The 17,285-nt window shown below is 44.8% G+C and overlaps 2 protein-coding genes across 2 annotated transcripts; both read right to left on the reverse strand.

Annotated features, from left to right (window-relative positions):
- Positions 1-24: 24 nt before the first annotated feature.
- mov10a (Mov10 RNA helicase a) lies at positions 25-10,131 on the reverse strand. Its single transcript, XM_070993849.1, has 22 exons — positions 9,607-10,131; positions 9,397-9,502; positions 9,097-9,275; positions 7,196-7,437; positions 6,867-7,113; positions 6,486-6,626; positions 6,221-6,383; positions 5,823-5,974; positions 5,561-5,731; positions 5,029-5,176; positions 4,314-4,475; positions 3,709-3,812; positions 3,494-3,591; positions 3,300-3,398; positions 3,097-3,202; positions 2,871-2,988; positions 2,051-2,242; positions 1,896-1,967; positions 1,582-1,707; positions 1,382-1,470; positions 1,055-1,167; positions 25-925 (listed from the first exon to the last, which is right to left on the reverse strand). The coding sequence occupies exons 1-22, from the start codon at positions 9,723-9,725 to the stop codon at positions 861-863; spliced, it is 3,012 nt and encodes a 1,003-aa protein (XP_070849950.1). The 5' UTR covers positions 9,726-10,131; the 3' UTR covers positions 25-860.
- A 3,189-nt stretch (positions 10,132-13,320) lies between these two features.
- Positions 13,321-16,895, reverse strand: LOC139329469 (F-actin-capping protein subunit alpha-1-like). Its single transcript, XM_070959808.1, has 10 exons — positions 16,831-16,895; positions 15,284-15,347; positions 15,132-15,183; positions 14,973-15,036; positions 14,647-14,853; positions 14,477-14,556; positions 14,282-14,360; positions 14,120-14,191; positions 13,826-13,888; positions 13,321-13,686 (listed from the first exon to the last, which is right to left on the reverse strand). The coding sequence occupies exons 1-10, from the start codon at positions 16,864-16,866 to the stop codon at positions 13,546-13,548; spliced, it is 858 nt and encodes a 285-aa protein (XP_070815909.1). The 5' UTR covers positions 16,867-16,895; the 3' UTR covers positions 13,321-13,545.
- Between the last annotated feature and the right edge of the window lie 390 nt (positions 16,896-17,285).

The following is a 17,285-nucleotide window of genomic DNA, read 5'->3' on the forward strand; positions in this document are numbered from 1 at the left end:
GGAAGGTGACAACATGACAAGCGTGCCGTACACTGTGGTCCAAAAATGAAAGCGTTTATTTGTTCAGAGTTGTTATCAGCAAGAAACAGAGGAGTGAAAAAGAGACTAACTTGGAAAGTGCAAACAGCAGTAAGACAAACGGTGATGAATTCCTGAGAAATAGAACAGTCTGCTTCGCATTTTCAATCACCAAGAAAATGAATTGCTTGTGCGCAGCAAAGTTCATGCTTGTCAAACTTGCTGGAAGTGGCAGCTTTGTTTAAAAAGCCTCTGAGGAGACGAGTGAGAGAGTTGAGAAGAAAAGATTGGCCAGTTCATTTAAGTGTTGTTACCAAAACCAGAACACTGTTTAATTGTGCTAACATGGAAACTGCTCTCAGGAAGGCTCAGAAAAGGATATGTTCTTAAAGATATACTACGCAGGAATCCTCGGGTCCTGTTTGAAAACAATTTTCGCCATTTTGGCAGCTTCCTCGTGCGTGTTGCCACCTGGTTTCTACCTGTTTCTCGACCTCACCTGTTCGCTCTTACTGCCTGGGAGCTGCACACCCACTGAAATGTCCTGACAACAGCAAAATAAGGAAATACAGGCAGAGGGCAAAGTCTCTGCAGATAAATACACCACCACACACTTCTAGTGGGTCATAAGTGATGACTGATATGAGTCTAAGTATTGTTTTATAGGGAAATCCTGCATAGTATACCTTCAAATAACAGAAGCCAGTCATCAATGTGTTTAAAGCTCAAAGAGGAAAAAATAATTACTGATACTTGCTATCCATCTTTATGTGCTTGACCATTTTCAGAAAAATGCCACCGCATGTGGTTCTTTCTTTAGTGTTGGTTGTCTAATGAAGATTTTAATGCTCATTTTTCCACTCTGGCTCCACATACTGCTGGAGGGCACTCTCCTCTGCTACAGGACCTGCGACAAGTGCAAAAAAGTTTAGCTCCTTGAGAGGAGAACATGTCAGGACTGCTTTGTGCGAGCGATATTAGCCTGACTAAATGTTAGCTGTTCAGACGCAGTTGAAACGCTTCCAGCTGTACTTACTGTCCACGTCGATTTTCAGGGTTGCCAGTCTTGACACGATGTCATCTTCTCCTTCTGCGTCATGAAAGTCAAATCCAGTGTAGCCCTGCTCTTCCACGCAGTAGCTGATGAACCTGCAAACGAAAAGCCACAGATTAAGCGAACAGCGACTAAACAGACCTTGTGCTGACCGCTTGATCACCTTGGTCTGTTTCCAAGGTCAAGAGCGCACTTTCAATAATCGCATAAGGTTTCAATACAAGGCTCGGCGTCTGCCACTCAAAGAATACTCCTGTTGTATTTTCCAACAGTCTCCCAAAACATCTCCTGCGGCCTGCTTGGTCTTACTTCTTCCAGGTGGAGTCCTTGTTCAGAATCACAGGGTTTCCCACGACTATCAGCAGGGACCTGGCTCTGGTCACGGCCACGTTGAATCTCTGCAGACGCACGCGTACATAAAGAAACAAAGGAGAGATGAATGACAAACAAAGACCGGATGAAGATGAACAAATGCACCAGCTGGCTCATTTATCACTTCATAAACAGACCTTCTTATTTGACAGGAACCCAATGTTGAAGTCTTGGTCCATCTTGACGTAGTCGACGCTGCTGCGGACAGTGGAGACCATGATGATCTTTCTCTCCTGACCCTGGAACTCCTCCACAGACCCCACCTGATGAGGAGCAGCAGATTCTCAAACAGCTTTCGAATCATATAGTTGTGGACGAACACAACCTTTATTTCATTCCACTCGTGCACAGAAGGAAACCTTTTAATTTCGCTGGATTGATTCTGTGCAGAGGAGACTTTAGACGAGCGTCCTTGTATTTCTCTCAGAGCCTAACGTGTGACTGTATTTACCTTGAGCTCTGTCAGATCGCTCCATCGTCTCTGAACTGAGACGGACTTCAGGGCCTTTCGGATTTTCTCGACCTGTCAGGAAAGTAGGCATCGTCACCGACGACTGGTTAAAAACATTCCACCTCGTTTCTAAAAATGCAAACGTGCAGACTCACTTGTTTCCTGTAGGGGGTGATGATGCCGATGTCTTTGCCGCCGAGTTTGGGGAGGCCCTTCTTTCCCTGCGTCTCCATCAGCTTGGTGAGGTAGTCGATCAGAACTTCAATCTCAGACACGTTGAAGAAAGACGGGCTGTTGGCCTCTCGCTCGTCTTTGCCCATCACCCCGTGGAAGATCAGTGGGAAACCCTGTAGCGACGTAAGAGCGAGCAGTTACCTGCATCATCCCCGTGGCTTACAAGCTGTGTTTTTACTTTCAACTGCGTCCTGTTGAGTTTTTGTTGTTTTCCCTTTTATCCTAATGAGTTTTGATTTTCTCTATGATTCAATCTTTGCCCCACTTTGTTTCCTAATGAGATTTTTTTTTCCCAATTTGTTGTAATGATTTTTGTCTTGTTTTCTGTGACAGTCTAACATTGTTCAATCAGTTTAGATTATATTGGTGTTAATGCCTTTTGACAATAATCACTGTATAATTGAAGGGACTCATGCAAGTTTGCACTTCCATAAAGTTAAGAAACTTTTTGAAAGACAAATGAGCAAAAAAGTGGTCAAAACCAGTCGAGCAGAGACAGAGACATCCTGACTTTACGTCTCTAGTATGAGCTTCAAAAACTCTGGATCCTACGCTTCCCATAATGCAACTCAGTAGCATCTTTTGTATTCTTCGTGATGAGTACATTAAAGTTTACATGTAAAATTGGTGGAGTTTCCCTTTAAGGGATCTATAAATAAACTGCAGTTGGTCAAAAGCCATCTGCTCTCTATCAGGACATCAGAACTGAGATCACATCAGAGGTTTTAAGATATTAAGAACCTTTTTGGGAAGGTATTCCCAGTTGCAGTAGGCCTCACGATCCCACTGGTCAGCAAACACCTGCAGTTCGTTGTCATAGAACAACTCATTGGGGACTTTCAGGATGGCAGCATGAGACCTGAGTGAAGAGCAGAAAGAGACCAACAAGAAAGCTTCAATCAAAACAGCAGCGCTGCGAATAAGTAACTACAAGGAGCAAAGTGGAGGTGAAAACTGAAGGACGCACCTGTAGTTTCGCAGCAGTTTGGTGACAAAGCGGGTGTCAAAGTGCTCGTCTTTACTTTTCTGATACAGAGCATTATCCGTCATCAGTCTCTCGAGCAGAGAAAGTCCTGAAGAACATCAAGTTGAAACACAATGAAGAAGAGCAGCAGAAGAGACAAGTTATTTTATCAACAAGCAGAACTCATCAGGTAATCCTCGTCTCACCGAGTCCGTGCTCCAACGCAAGACGAGATCGGATGATCGGTCCCAGCTGCTCGGGATCTCCTGCCAGCACCAACTGACCCTCCCCTGCACTGAGCAGACCTGTGAACCACAGCCAAACATCCAGCGGCAACAACACACATCAGCTTCACGTCACTTTTTCTAGTATACTGATACTACAGACATTCAGCATTTACCTGCGATGGCAATGACGCACTCCGGCTCCACTGCCTGGCCTCCTTCATCCATGAAGATGTGGGTAAAATGGCCGACTGGGATTCCTCCGGACACCAGTCTGACACAGAAAAGCAGCGCCGGACTTTTACCATCGTAACATGCAAGTGCAACACGGCTCATGCTGTGAAACACTAAAGAATGACGCCGAAGAGTCTGAACAGGGACAGCGACCTACCTTCCACCTGTGATCATAGTTGTAACTATGATTTTGTATTTCATGAGAGTCTCTTTATCTGGAAACACAAAACCATCTTGTGTCTGGTCCCAGTTACAGTGTTTCTGGAGGGGGCAAAAGATAAGACAACACATAAAGTTACCCTACATGTCTGAGCTCGAGTTTGTTAAAAAAAGTGAGATTTTCCAGCCATCCTTCCCTAAACGACCTGAATGTGAGATATTTATTTATGATCCACACATTTGCTTCCAGAGAGTTTTAGTAAACACTTTTGACTACCTGCTCTTCAGTTGGTGAATTAAGTAACCGCCGTCTGGATCAGCAAACATTATGAGTCATTCCGGTCAAACTGATGAGCTCTCTGATTTTAATCCCTGCTACGAGGAATGTTGCACAAACCACTTTTCAGTTTGGGGGTTTTTCTACGGCTCCTGCATACACCTGGTTACACGTGTTATTAATTAGATGGCCACACGTTCACTGAGTTGCAGGAAATCAAAAGCTCGAATGTGCTTATAGACAATTTAGCACCTATAAAACTTCAGCTGCTTTGTGGCCCGTAACCGGATCATCCCGCGGATGTAAAACTGCCGGCTGATGCTCACCAGCAGGGTCTTGGGGACACTTGTTGGGTCTCGGCTGCTGGCGTACAAACGGTAAACCTGATGAGGATCCATGTGCACCAGCAGTCTCTCACAGAGAAGGTCACACGCACTGTTTGAGGGCGCGCAGGCGAGGATGTGGGCGGACTGCTCTGCTCTGCTGACCTGCCAACGCAAGCAAAGTAAACTCCATGAGTTATCAGCAAATGTGTTGGACAGCTGCAACAAACAGAAAATTAAGTCATAATATTAAAGAGACTTTGAAGCTTCTTTAGGACTGCGAGGGTGTGGTTTGATCAGATTTGACTGATGGCGGCGTCTCCATGGCAGCCAAACAGCCCAACAACAGGAAACAGATTTCTGTCTATGGTTCCTCTGCTGTCATGATCAGATTGGCAGACGGAGGCACGACATCGCCTTTTTTCCAACAAGACTCATCCACTTTGACCCAAGAGACAAAACAAGGAAATCTCCAACTCTGGCTGGTCATAGTTTGGTCATGCTCAGGAAGCAACTGATGATCATTTTCATGACTGATCATCCCGCATATTGTTTTCTCGACTAACAGCTTCATCCATGGCCATCACAATATCCTGGAACTAAAGGTGATGTCATCAAATGCTTTGTTTTGTCCCAGAAAGAGTCCAAAAGCTAAAAATATTCACTTTAATATGATCTACAGCCACAAAAAGCAGCAAATCATGACGCCGACTAATACCTGATTCATAGCCTCAACCAGGGTGATGGTCTTTCCGGTTCCAGGGGGCCCAAACACCAGATGAGGAGCGGGCTTTGACGATCCGGCTACAATGCGCTGGACCGCCGCGTGCTGCTGCGGGTTGTTTTCCAGCTGACGGTTGAACATCCTGGATGTGAGAGTGGATTTTTACACATTGGTGAAACACTCTGACATTGAACATGTGGACACACAAGTTTGTTGCAGTGAGGTTTAAGCACCGTGAACGTTGTCCTCAGCAAACACACCCCGCCATGTTTTACCAGATCTACTTCAGGCAAGTTTATGGCATTAATCCAAAGAACAGTCCCTCCTGCTAATATGATTGCAGTGGACGAGTGCCCAGACAGAACTGAGGCGAAGGCCGCTCTTATCACCAAGGACAGGTTGAGCTCTTTACTTTGGTACATGAGGTGCAGCACGTTAAGCTGGTTGGGTTTGTGTGTTTGCAGATGATACTACATCTCTGTGTGTTTTTGCTGTTGTGCATGCATGCTCTTTACTTGCACCAAACCTGAGCTTAGGCATGGAGAGGTTATCCGCTGCTGCACCGGATGGGAACAGCACCTCTTCGAGCTGATGTTTCTCTGCCAAGTCCACGGCGCGATGCTGCAGCCTCAAGGGGTACCGGTTGATTGTAAACTCCACGTCAAACTTCATGTTGCTGATGAAATTCTGCAACAACCTGAAACAGGTGGCAGGAAGGTGTGAGCGACGGTTTTTATTCGCAGTCTGAGATGTTTTTTCAAGCCAAGGATCCTCAGTCCAGCTCTTACCTGTTTGAGAAGCCCAGCTTGACTGCATCCAGCTCTACTCTGTGGACATACCCTGTGTACACAGTGATCGGCTGGACCTTGTCTTCAGACTTGGACACCCTCAGACAGTCTCCTCGCAGTACAGATGGTCGGTTCTCTGCAACACCGGGAACCTGTTGGAGAATATAAGTATATAAGTTTTATTCCCTTCCCAACACAGATCACTGAGCTTACATGAGATCAGCAAGCTCTCAGAGGATAACAGCAGCATATAGAAATAATATGACATCATACGAAGGAAGCAGAGAGAAGAGACGGCGTCCTTCAGCTCAGGAAAACACCTGTCCTACACTCAGAGGACATCGACTTTTCATGGCTGCTATTTAAAGTGTTGGATGTGCACTGTGAGGACTGCTTACTCTGAGTGTGAGCAGTCTTCTGTTGCTTTTGTCTTCAGTCAAGGTTTGGTTGTGGAGGTCATACTTCCTGATGTCCACCTCCATCTGTATCTCCTCCAGGTGCAGCAGAAGGTGAAATCGATGGCAGTACGTCTTCATCTTTAAGGAGGAGTTGAGGAGACCCCTGCACACACACAAACACTGCGATGATGAGGGAGTTCAGGCCAGAAGAGGCTGCAGAGATAAAAGGCTCGGTCAGCTGGAAACAATCAGGCCGTTCTCTCACCTCACTGATGGGAGTCTCTGGCGGGCAGCGGGGGAGAGGTGCTCAGAGTCCTCCATCCTTTGTTTAGCCAGTTCCTTCAGGTAATGAGGGTACTTGTAATCTGCCAGCCTCACGGACACCTTTAGATGCTGGACGACAGCGCTGCAGACAACAAAACACATCATGACTGTCATCGGCAAGAATGAATCACAGCTTCAGCAACCGCTCTGGGTCCATTTGTTGATCAGTTTTAACAACAAGCGAAGAGAATCGCTTCAACCAGCCCCCAAATCAAATATCTGTACTGAAGTCTCTAATAATGAACATAGGTGTTGTTGGTTCAAAGAGCCTAAAAGTGCATTTCTATTGCGTGTCGTGGACTGCTTTGCAATCAGCCGTTACCTCTCAGGAGGAACCCCGTCCACGACCACAGTGTTGACAGGCTTGTATGTGACCACCTGAAACGGTTTGTAAGGAGACACGGGCCCCAGCTCCACCGCCAGCGGGGTCCTGGCCAGCGCTTCCATCTCCCTCACAATGCAGAAGGCCGCAGATCCCGGCTGATCCGGGCAGAACTCAAAGTACATCGTGGCTGGGAAACATCCATAGTGGTTCAGCGTGTACCGAACCACCACTTCATAGCTCTCCCCTGTGAACGAAAGCAGGCGGCGCTGTGAGCCTTAATCACGCCTGTCAGTGAAAACAGAGAGGAGTCGTGCTCGTTGTCTCACCAGGGCAGAGGAACAGCGGACAGGCTCTGGTCACCCTCCGCTCATCCTCCAGAGTGAAGCAGCGAATCTTGTGCAGGGCGGTGTAGTAGGTGAAGTGGACGCAGTTTTTGCCATTGTTCACGATGTGGAACCTGACGATGAACAGTTCCCTCAGACGATCCACAGTGAACTGAACCTTCCCATCAGTCGATGCGGGGTCCGAAGTGATCTCAATGCCCCCCTTGTCAGCGGTCAACTTCTTCCTGCAAGAGAGAGAGGCACGATCAGAGCTTACACCTGGAAGGCTTGAGGTTGGGGGGGTTGACGTATGGAGTACCATGTCACCACTCCCATCACCCACTCCCCCCTCTTTATCTGCCATGTCTTGTTGTCTCTCTAGACTAATATCAAATAAAAACGCTGGATATACTATTAGAATCCCATTATAGATGGCGACTGCTCTCAGCAGACCTGTTTCACAGCAGATATTTGCAGGAAAACCCAAAAGGTGAACTACTAACATCCAGAGGGACTACGCTCCCAGCAAGCCTCTTCTCTGAGTCAGCATGTACAATAACAAAGTCCAGGACTGGCTCATCTGAATGGAATGCAGCCATCATTAAGGCCAATTATTATTGTGTTTTTACCTGCTTTGACATGTCAGAAAGGTCTATTGCGCAGCAATGGCTCTGCTGTAAAGACGGTTAAGAGCTGCCAGTTTGTTGAAGTGCACATCACAGAGAACGTCGCCTGCACCCCCACCCTCACCTCCATCCTCTAAAGGGGACGCGACCAGGCGGATTCATCACCATGTGGTCTGCTCAGACAGCAAGACCAGCATTAGCTCTCATCATTCTTCCTCTCCACAGACGAGACGCATCATAAACATCGATCACTTATCTCCACTAGAGCTACAACGATTAGCAAATGAATCAATTAGCCAGTGACAGAACATTACTCTGCAAGCATGCAAAGCTTTGGCGAGAGCGATTTAAACACCGTTTATGGCTAAACAAGAGGGATCTTACACTTTAACAAAAAGGTTTATCTTATCCAGAATGTCATCAGGAACTTGGACTGACAATCTGAGCCTGTCGGTGGCATAAAAACTGTTAGTGGATGCACACTGACACCCGGAGGGGTCACACTGCAGCCTGTTTCAGGCCGTCTGCAGAGTTCTCCTTCAATATTTGACCAGTTTCAAAAACTGGTGTGCCCTTTAGTCGCTTGGAGACAAAAACGTGGGAAATCATGACGCATTAACAGCGTTTAAAATGACATTTGGTCATTAAAGAATGTGATTAACAGTTTAAAATCTCTCAATGTTTAACTTTATAGATTCAAATGTGCTCAGTTTTAACAGTTTTCTGATTGTTTTCTGACTTTTAGAGGAGTCAACTAGTGAAAATGTCAGAGAGATTAGTCATTAGGAAAGTCCCTGGATCAGAGGTGGGGGTAGATTCTGGACTGGTCACCAGTCTCACAGGGCTGACACACACACACACACACACACACACACACACACACACACACACACACACACACACACACACACACACACACACACACACACACACACACACACACACACACACACACACACACACACAGCCATTCACTGCTATGGGCGGTTTAGCCTGCAGGTGTGTTGCACCTGAGGAGACCCACATGGGGAGAACATGCCAACTCTGCATAGGAAGGCGCCAGCGGGTTTGAACACAGACAATGCTTCTTGTGACAATGCCAACTGTTGCACCGCCATGACGACCATTATCAAAAACCCTGCATGTGAAAAGCCATCAGCATGATGAAAGGTGCACCTCCCACCCCTCACCCCAGACAAAAGGGTGTTTTGGTGAAGTGTTACAGCAACACACGAGTTAATGGAACATATTACAGAGCACGCACGGAAACAAACCCACCTGTTCACCTTTAACTTGCGAATGATTTCCGTAGCCAGCTTTTTCTTGGGGGTCAGCACAGGGGTCACAGGGACAGACGTGGGTGCACGCGTTTCAGCCGTGTTCTGGGGGTCCGAGCCCGGACTCTGTGGCTGCTGAGGGGCCCGGGGCCTCCTCCACTGGTCGCAGTACACTCGAAACTGCAGCAGAGATTAAGAATAATATCATACTTCCTCTTCTTCTTCCTCTACCGTCCTGCAGCTGCTGCAAAACACTGAACATGTCCAGTCTTTGCTCCCCGCTGGAGAAATGACATCTCACCTGAGGTTTGACATTTATGAAGATCTTCCCCTGTCTTGTGTAGGCTTTGTTGAACTTCACAAGGGCATAGAAAACACTGGAAAAGTTAGGGTCCTTTATTCCTTCTCTGTGGACATAAACACACACAACCACACACACACACAGGCAGCTGTGTTACTCACCGCCCAGTCTATTACCTGCATGTGACACACGCTTGTTTTTGAAGCCTACCTCCCCTTAAATTCAGAGTTGTAGATGTCACGAAGTTCCTTCTTGCTGGTGTTGGATATTCTGTCTCCGAGAAATTCAATGAAGTCCAGTCCGGATTCGAGACAGTTTGACAGCGACATGTTGGCGTGCTGCAGGCCAATGCTACCGACGGTCGACTGACTCAGAGGAGGAAGTTCATCGGGTGACTCACCGACAGCCTGAATTTCCAGAGGTAGTTAAGTTCAATCAGGAGGACTTTGTTTACACTGTTCTTTTTATTCACATCTCTCTCCGTCTCCTCCTGCTTTCCTCGTAATCAGCTGACTATTGGCGTTCCCTCTTCCGTTACACCAACCATATTTTGCCACGATCCCCATCAGCCAATCATATCGGTGCTGTCGGGCGTTAAATTGGAACACGTTCGATATGAACACAGTGAGCACCGTTCGGTTGCGCTTTCCTGGATAGATGACAACGAAACGAAACTGTGTCAGATGGGTTCTAAGTTCTGCCTGCGGACGCACAGCCGCTACAAGAAACACCCACTCCGTGATACACACGTGGTTTAGTGGGTTTGTCAGCGGTGTTAGCCAATGAGCGGCGACGTTTGAAACCCGCCGTAACGTAACGGGGTGTTGAACGCGCCACAGTTCCTTATTAAAGACGTTTGGGTTTCAGGGACTGGACGTTGACCTGTTGGGAATCGTGGCGACCCTCCTCCGCCCCATTCACCTCCAGTTTCATCACTTCCTTTCGCCCGGGAGCTCTCCAGAAGCCCGCTCTTATTCACATCCATTCAGACCTCAGCCATTCCTTTCATCCACTGACCTCCAGTGTCTGGACTCCATTAGCGCGTACGAAGTTACTTAATGTGATGCATCTCTCCTGACTGAAACGCGGCCGTCGGTGTGACTGTGATGAAGTTTCCAGTGTCTCGCGGGGCGACGTTTGAGAGATCCGAAGTTAAATCTTTTCGCTGGTACTGATTTCTAGGCTATGGTTTTTACGTTAGAATGATCGATTAAATGATATGCAGATGCGATATTGCGCGCAGTTTAGCGCAAAATCCCTGCTCGTGGACGCTGCCCAACGGTCTCAGGAAGGGAGCGTCTGCACCTGTTTGACACCGGGAGAGCGAAAACAACATTCGGCAAAATACGTTGTCGAATCCCTCAACTTTAGTGCAAAATCTTCAGTCTTTTTATACCTAACAAAGTTTAGCCAAAGCTTAAATTTCCTAAAATGTCTCATATGATGAGCACACAGGCTTCCTCAGACAAGTTTTTGTGGACACTCCCTAACCTGTAGTTATCCTACTGTATGTATGCACTCTAAGTCTCAGTGAAACTTGACCTGCACAACACAGCTGAATTTATATACACTGATTAACATACTTTTGCACCCAGGTTCGCAAACCAAACTCTTGCAAACCAAACTAACAAATTGTACACTTCATCTTCATCTACTACTAAAAAATTTCATTCAAGTGCAACTTGTATCTCACACCAGGCATGTAATTCAAATGGAAAATACTAAATCCTTTCATTTCAATTCACTTCCCATTATGCCTAAAAACAGTCAAATCTAGGCTTACAAAAAAAACTCCTCATAATCAGAGAAACCCATATGAAAAAATTCATGACATGAAACACAAATGATGGCCATTGCTTGTAGATCATATTTTTATTTCATTAATAATAATAACAGTACTTACAGTTTGTATAAAAAATATAGCAAAAGCTAAAGGCAAACAGCTGGCAAGAAGACACCAATACTTTATCAGTCCAGGGGGGTATAGAGGGATTATTACCAAAAATATCTCTCTACAGCAGAAAGAAGTGAAAGGGAAGACAAAATACAGTCTGTGAAGGGGAAAAGAAAAATGTATGCTTTGGCATGTCCGCTGGCTACAACCCCACATTCACAGGGATGCATTAACATAAACAGGTGGGATCTTCAGACTGACATATAAATTGTATAATTTGGTGTTGTCAAGTGTCTCTCCAGTGAGTTAACATATCAAATTGCATACAGTATTTGCCCTCTGTTAATAAAAAACTATAGAGGTATTGGAAGCTCATTCAGTTATGTTATATCGAGGAAAAGTCATCGCTACATGAAAGTCAGGGGTTTTGGGGGGATGTGTGTCCACTTGAAGCACTGAGGGATGAGAAACTAGGTGTGTTGTTTCAAATCAACCACAAGCCGTTCATTTTCCCCATCTGGAGAGAGAGAGGAATAGCCAGCCTGGGACACCTTCTCAGTGACGGCCTGCTCATGACCTTTGACCAAATCCAAGAGAAACATGACGTACCGGCTCACTGTCACTTCCAGTACATTCAGCTTAGAGACATAATTTGTAAAAACATCACCACCACGATCTGTAATGACCTTACCCCCCACTGTAAACTACATTCTCTAAAACCCAAAAAGACCCAATCCCAGATTTATAAAATAGTGATCACCACAGACCAAACAACATCGATCCCCACAGATAAATGGACCACAGACATCAGTAACATCCCTACAGATGTCAACGGGCAAACCATATGCAATAACACCTCTATGTCTGTGAACTCCAAACTCCAACTGATCCAGTATAAAGTCCTCCACAGAGCACACATCGCTACTCACAAACTCTTCAGAATGGGCTTCAGCAAAACTAACACATGCTCCCACTGTCCAACCACCACTGACAACTACTTCCATGCACTCTGGACCCGCCCACACATCCAGAACTTTTGGTCGGAAAGTCACAAGCAGGCTGTCGGAGATCCTCGGCCTCACCATCCCTCTCTGCCCCATTACTGCACTACTTGGTGATATCTCCACTTTAACCATTCCAAACCCCCTTAGACCATTCATACTAATATCATTAACCATTGCAAAAAAAAAAAAAAGTCATATTTTAAACTGGAAAGACCAAACTAAAATATCCATAACCCACTGGTTTAATTTACTGACTGACCATTCTAATCTGGAAAAATTAACAGCCTCCATAAAAAACAATATCCCATCCTTTGAGAAAACCTGGTCCCCCTTTTTGCACAACCTCCAAAAATGATTCCTCTATGTCCCTGCTCCTGTTAAATGTGTGTACGCCAAACCAGAATTCATAATCAAAATGTGTCCTGATATTTACTTATGCCCATGCAATGCCCCTTCTTTGTACTGGCTGAATTTTATTATTTTTTATTTTCAAATGTCTCTTCTAATTAACCAATCTCAATTATTATTGTCTTACTATGCCTGATAACAAACCCCATGTTTTTACAATATGCAGCTTCAATATTTTAAACTCTATTTGCATTATCCTGCCTGTTAAGTCTCGTCCTGTCTGTCCAATCATGTCCCGTTTGATCATGTTTGTCCTGTCTGCTGAGTCTTGTCTTGTGTCTTGTTAAGTTTTATCCATTTAGTTATGTCATGTAACATCCTGTATTTGTTTTTGTCATTTATTTTTTGTTTATTTTTATTATCATTATTATTCTGTTTATTTCTGTTATTCTCTATGTTTTTCCTTTCCTTTCTCTTTTTGTTTTTCACATGGTAATAGGTATGTTATACATCATGTTTCAACAATGTACAAACCAATAAGCTCAAATAAAGGTGTGGGGGGAAAAAAAAAAAAAAAGAAACTAGGTGTGTTTACAGTGTGACTCTGAGATTCCAAACAGCAGGGAATGACCCAAACTTTCACAGTGTCACTAAAGGCATTATTTGTTAAAAAAAAAAAAAAAAAAGTTTGCAAATGAGAGACAGTTACACCACTCAATGTCACTTTACAATGAAGGCATCCCCTCGTAGTGCATTACAGAAGCGGTCATTCTCTGGAAAATAAAACCCAAACAAATGTCTCTTTTAGAAGGACATACAGTACGTTATGTTGCATCCCACACGTTTGCGCGAGCATCGGCTTCTCTTCTCTTCGTTTGTCGTCACCCGGACAGCCTCTGTCCTCTAAGCATTTTGCATCTCCTTGCCAATCTTGTAGCTGAGGATCTTGTTCCAGTCGATCTTGGTGCGGGTGACCGGGAGCTGCCTGCGTAAGGCTTTGAATGTGGTGTCCAACATGGTCTGATAGTTCTCACTGATGGCCACCTGAAAAACAACAAAGATAAGTATGTCGGTCATGCAGATAAAATAAGTTGTACCATGACGTCACTCATCAGTGCCAGCTAACTGGAAATTTTCTGAAGGAAAACAGAATGTGGGCAAGGCAAAGGTAACTCCCACATACCTGGTATTCATGCTCTGCTTCCATAATAATTTTCACGAGCTGCTTTGCAGTCTGGCTTTCACTCTGCCAAAACACACATTCGTGGGTGAATTTAACAAATGAAACTAATTAAACACAGATCAACATAAATCAAGCATGAAATGCTCCAATAAGTCCATTATATTATTTTCTGCTGGCTCCTGGATTAGCAACACTGCTTGGCTTTCTTTGAAAATGCAAACACAGACCATGATTAGACAAGAATCTTTAGCTTTCCTGTAGAAAGTTTAAAAAGAAAAAAGTTAAAATACTTACAGACACAAGCAGTTTTTCCTCTACATCTTTATGGCTGACAAGCTGCACATTTCCATCCTCATAATAATGTACCTGGGATAAACAGAGGAAAGAAAGACAAGAGTGAAACAAAAGTAGCCTCACAGCTAACTTCACGCTACACCTGCTCATTACTCAGCATACCTGTACTTTCATGACTCCTACCACCTCTGCTGTAGATTGCGAGATACTGAACTTCCATTCGGACCGGTAGCGACCGTTCCTGGAAAGAAAAAGCGTAAAACAGAAACCTTTTCCCAAATAAAATAACCCATCATCACTACAGCGACATAACTGTCAGAGCACATTTGATTAGAAAATTATCCTCCATCAACTCACCAGTAGTTTTTAGGCTCAAATTGATGACCCTCGATACAAGCAATAATCGTCTGCTGACCATCGATTGTTTTCCCATAAACCTGAAGCAGATAAAGACGGATAAGCGGGTGATTGACTGTGCGCGATGCTGAACGTGGCAGCTACATTGCAGACTCGGACAGCGATCTTACCGTGCAAACTCCACTAGGGTAGTGCTCCTTGACGTAGACCCTCAGGGCAGAATCACAGGCGTCTCTCCATGACCTGAGGGCTGCCTCACCCTCATAGGTCTGGGGGTCACTGGCTTCCTTTCTCAGGTGGTCATACTTGAAGGAGATCTTGTTGTGAGGGTCAAAGAAGCGGCCATTACCCAGGTCTCCATGCTCTGTTATCAGGACCTGCAGGGGAAGCAGACAGAAACCTGCTGTTACTATAGCTGCTACAATACAGGACGAAATTTTAATGGGTTCAATAACAAAAGGACACAATCAAAATATTTATTTAAGGAAAAGCTTGCCTGATCATCATATCCATCAATCTTGGCAAGAGTGAACTGGTCCATGTTGTACTGCGCAAAGGCACTGTGTCAGAAAAAGAATACAAGCACAAGTTGCATGTACATACATGTAGAAAACCATTATGGCACTAGATTAAAACAGAAAAGAATGAAACTCACTGAGCCGCGCCCGCTCTGAGAAGATTATCATTGTTGAGCAGCACTCGCACATCTGAAAAGAAGAAGAAACGTAAAAATAGCACTAACAAATCGCTTCCATTCACATTAAAATGCTGGTGGTCTGAAAAATGGCAATCACAAATAAGGCTCACCGTTGAAGACTTCATTGAACTCTCCTGGAGGAGCATGCAGCACAAAATTAGCTGCAATACGAACCTAGAAATAAATAAAAGAACTTGTCAAGTAACTTAAGAATAGTACAAGGCATCACATCACCCCTAAATGCAGTGTGTAAGGTGTGAATTCAGTTCTCCTCTTGCTTAAAGGAACTCTGGTGGAGCCAAAGAACAACGGTTTCCCTAATCACCAGCTGCTTGTGTTTTGTTTTTTTTGTTTTTTTTTTGGAAAAGCCCATTTGTTCTCTTTTGAGACATAGCAGGTGACGTCTGTGAGAAGTTAAAATCATGCAAATAGCCACTAGAGTGAAGCAGAGAGCAGTCTGCTGACTGTCTTGGCCTCAGACTGGTTGCTCTATTTTGGCCACTCCTTAGACGGCAAGCAGGGTATGTCACCCGAGGGCTTTTCTTAGCAGCCGGTATGCAAGTGTAAGCATGTGGTGTCAAAGCCACAGAGTGAAGAAGTTGTGGCAGACATTGGTGCTCCCATAAGGTAATACTCAGTCAGCACTTTTATGTATCATACACAATCAGGCAGCATATACTCTAGTAACATGATTGCAAGGTTGCAATCATGGCCTTACTCCTTTCATCCCTAACCTTCACTGCTTTAACCAGTCCTCCATCCTAATGTCACTGCCACATCATGGTGTGGCTGTGCCAGTGATGCCGTCTGTCAGGCTTACAGGGCCATTTAGCCTCCAGGCTGCAGCTGGCAATGACCTACAAATGGTCGGTCCAGCTGAAAGGGCGGAGGGGCACAACAATGAGTAACCCAGTTTAACTGTCACTCCATTCAGAGCCCAGCGAGCACCCCCAGGCTCAGACTCTAATTCTCCACAATGCATTTCAACATTTCAAGCTATCGTCTGATGATGGTACTGTCAGAAGTAGATGTCCAGTTAGAGTTTAAATGGGAAATGTGACTTAACTGACTCTTTGCTGTGGTAATGCTGGGTGCTGTAAGCTCCTTGACACACCATCAGCTTTAGGAATGCAAAGCATTATTTTTCAACATGTAGCAGCATGAAGCAAGGGAAGCAACAGCAGTCACTGCAGGCCCCTGAAACTCTGCAAGACCAGTTTAGGCAGCTAAGTTATGCTGAAGCAAACTGGGTGTGGGTAGTGTTGTCATTACCATGAACGTTACTGTAAATGCAGGAAGTAGCTCGACTTCCTTCCATTTAGCATTAGCTTATCATTACCAATTATTCTAAACTCACGGTCATGCTAAAACAGACATCAACCCCAGCACTTGCAAAGAGTATTTTTTTCGTCAAAGAGGGCCGGACTCTCACAATTTAGCTAACTTATATTATATATTTGGGCGCAGGAGCAACACACAAGGTACATCGCTGAACTGTCAAATACAGCACCGCCTTAGTTTAGCTAGCAACACCAGCAAACACCTCATACGGCCCGCTAAAGAAATTCATTCAGCATTGTTAGGCTTTCACAGAGCACTGCCAGTTTTCAGGACAAAGGGAACAAAATACAAACACTATAAATGTCAAAGGTAGTACCTTAGATTCATCGGAGATCTCCTCTAGGTCTGCCATCTTGACTCAATCAAGCGTTAACAAAGCGACCGTGGGTGTTGCCAGATATGTGTGATTCCTCCCAGCAAAAACAAAAGCCCAAGCAGGAAAACCGTACCACGGTGAGTGAGCTGACAACTTCCTATGTTGTCCTGAATAAGAAGTAAATACATTTAATGAAGCGATGGAAACAGCTTAGATAAAGAAATTATCGACTGCTGAACGACGAGGAAATATTAGTCTCCAAAAATTTGACAACATTATGTTTTAAACAATTTATTATTGATTTTGGAAAAAAAAAACAACAACATATGCGTTACATAATATAATTTTCCCAAAATAAGACTCAGACAATATCATACAAGTAGCACTGCTTTGACATACAAACTAAAGCTGACAATATCCCAACCTGGCAACCCTGTTGCGTTCAAGTCGCCCGG

This window comes from Chaetodon trifascialis, chromosome 3 (assembly GCF_039877785.1).
Source record: "Chaetodon trifascialis isolate fChaTrf1 chromosome 3, fChaTrf1.hap1, whole genome shotgun sequence".
NCBI classification, from domain to species: domain Eukaryota; kingdom Metazoa; phylum Chordata; class Actinopteri; order Chaetodontiformes; family Chaetodontidae; genus Chaetodon; species Chaetodon trifascialis.

Bases quoted from the DNA above. Each gene is read 5' to 3' on its own strand.
- mov10a (XM_070993849.1), bottom strand. From the start codon at position 9,725: ATGTCGCTGTCAAACTGTCTCGAATCCGGACTGGACTTCATTGAATTT. The intron at 9,503-9,606 runs GTAGGCTTCAAA...TTATGTCCACAG, and splicing joins AACTCTGAATTTAAGGGGAG to AGAAGGAATAAAGGACCCTA. The intron at 3,592-3,708 runs GTAGGTCGCTGT...TTTCTGTGTCAG, and splicing joins ACTATGATCACAGGTGGAAG to ACTGGTGTCCGGAGGAATCC.
- LOC139329469 (XM_070959808.1), bottom strand. From the start codon at position 16,866: ATGGCAGACCTAGAGGAGATCTCCGATGAATCTAAG. The intron at 15,184-15,283 runs GTGAGCCTTATT...TCTTCTTTTCAG, and splicing joins GTTCAATGAAGTCTTCAACG to ATGTGCGAGTGCTGCTCAAC. The intron at 13,889-14,119 runs GTAAGTATTTTA...GTGTTTTGGCAG, and splicing joins AGGAAAAACTGCTTGTGTCT to AGTGAAAGCCAGACTGCAAA.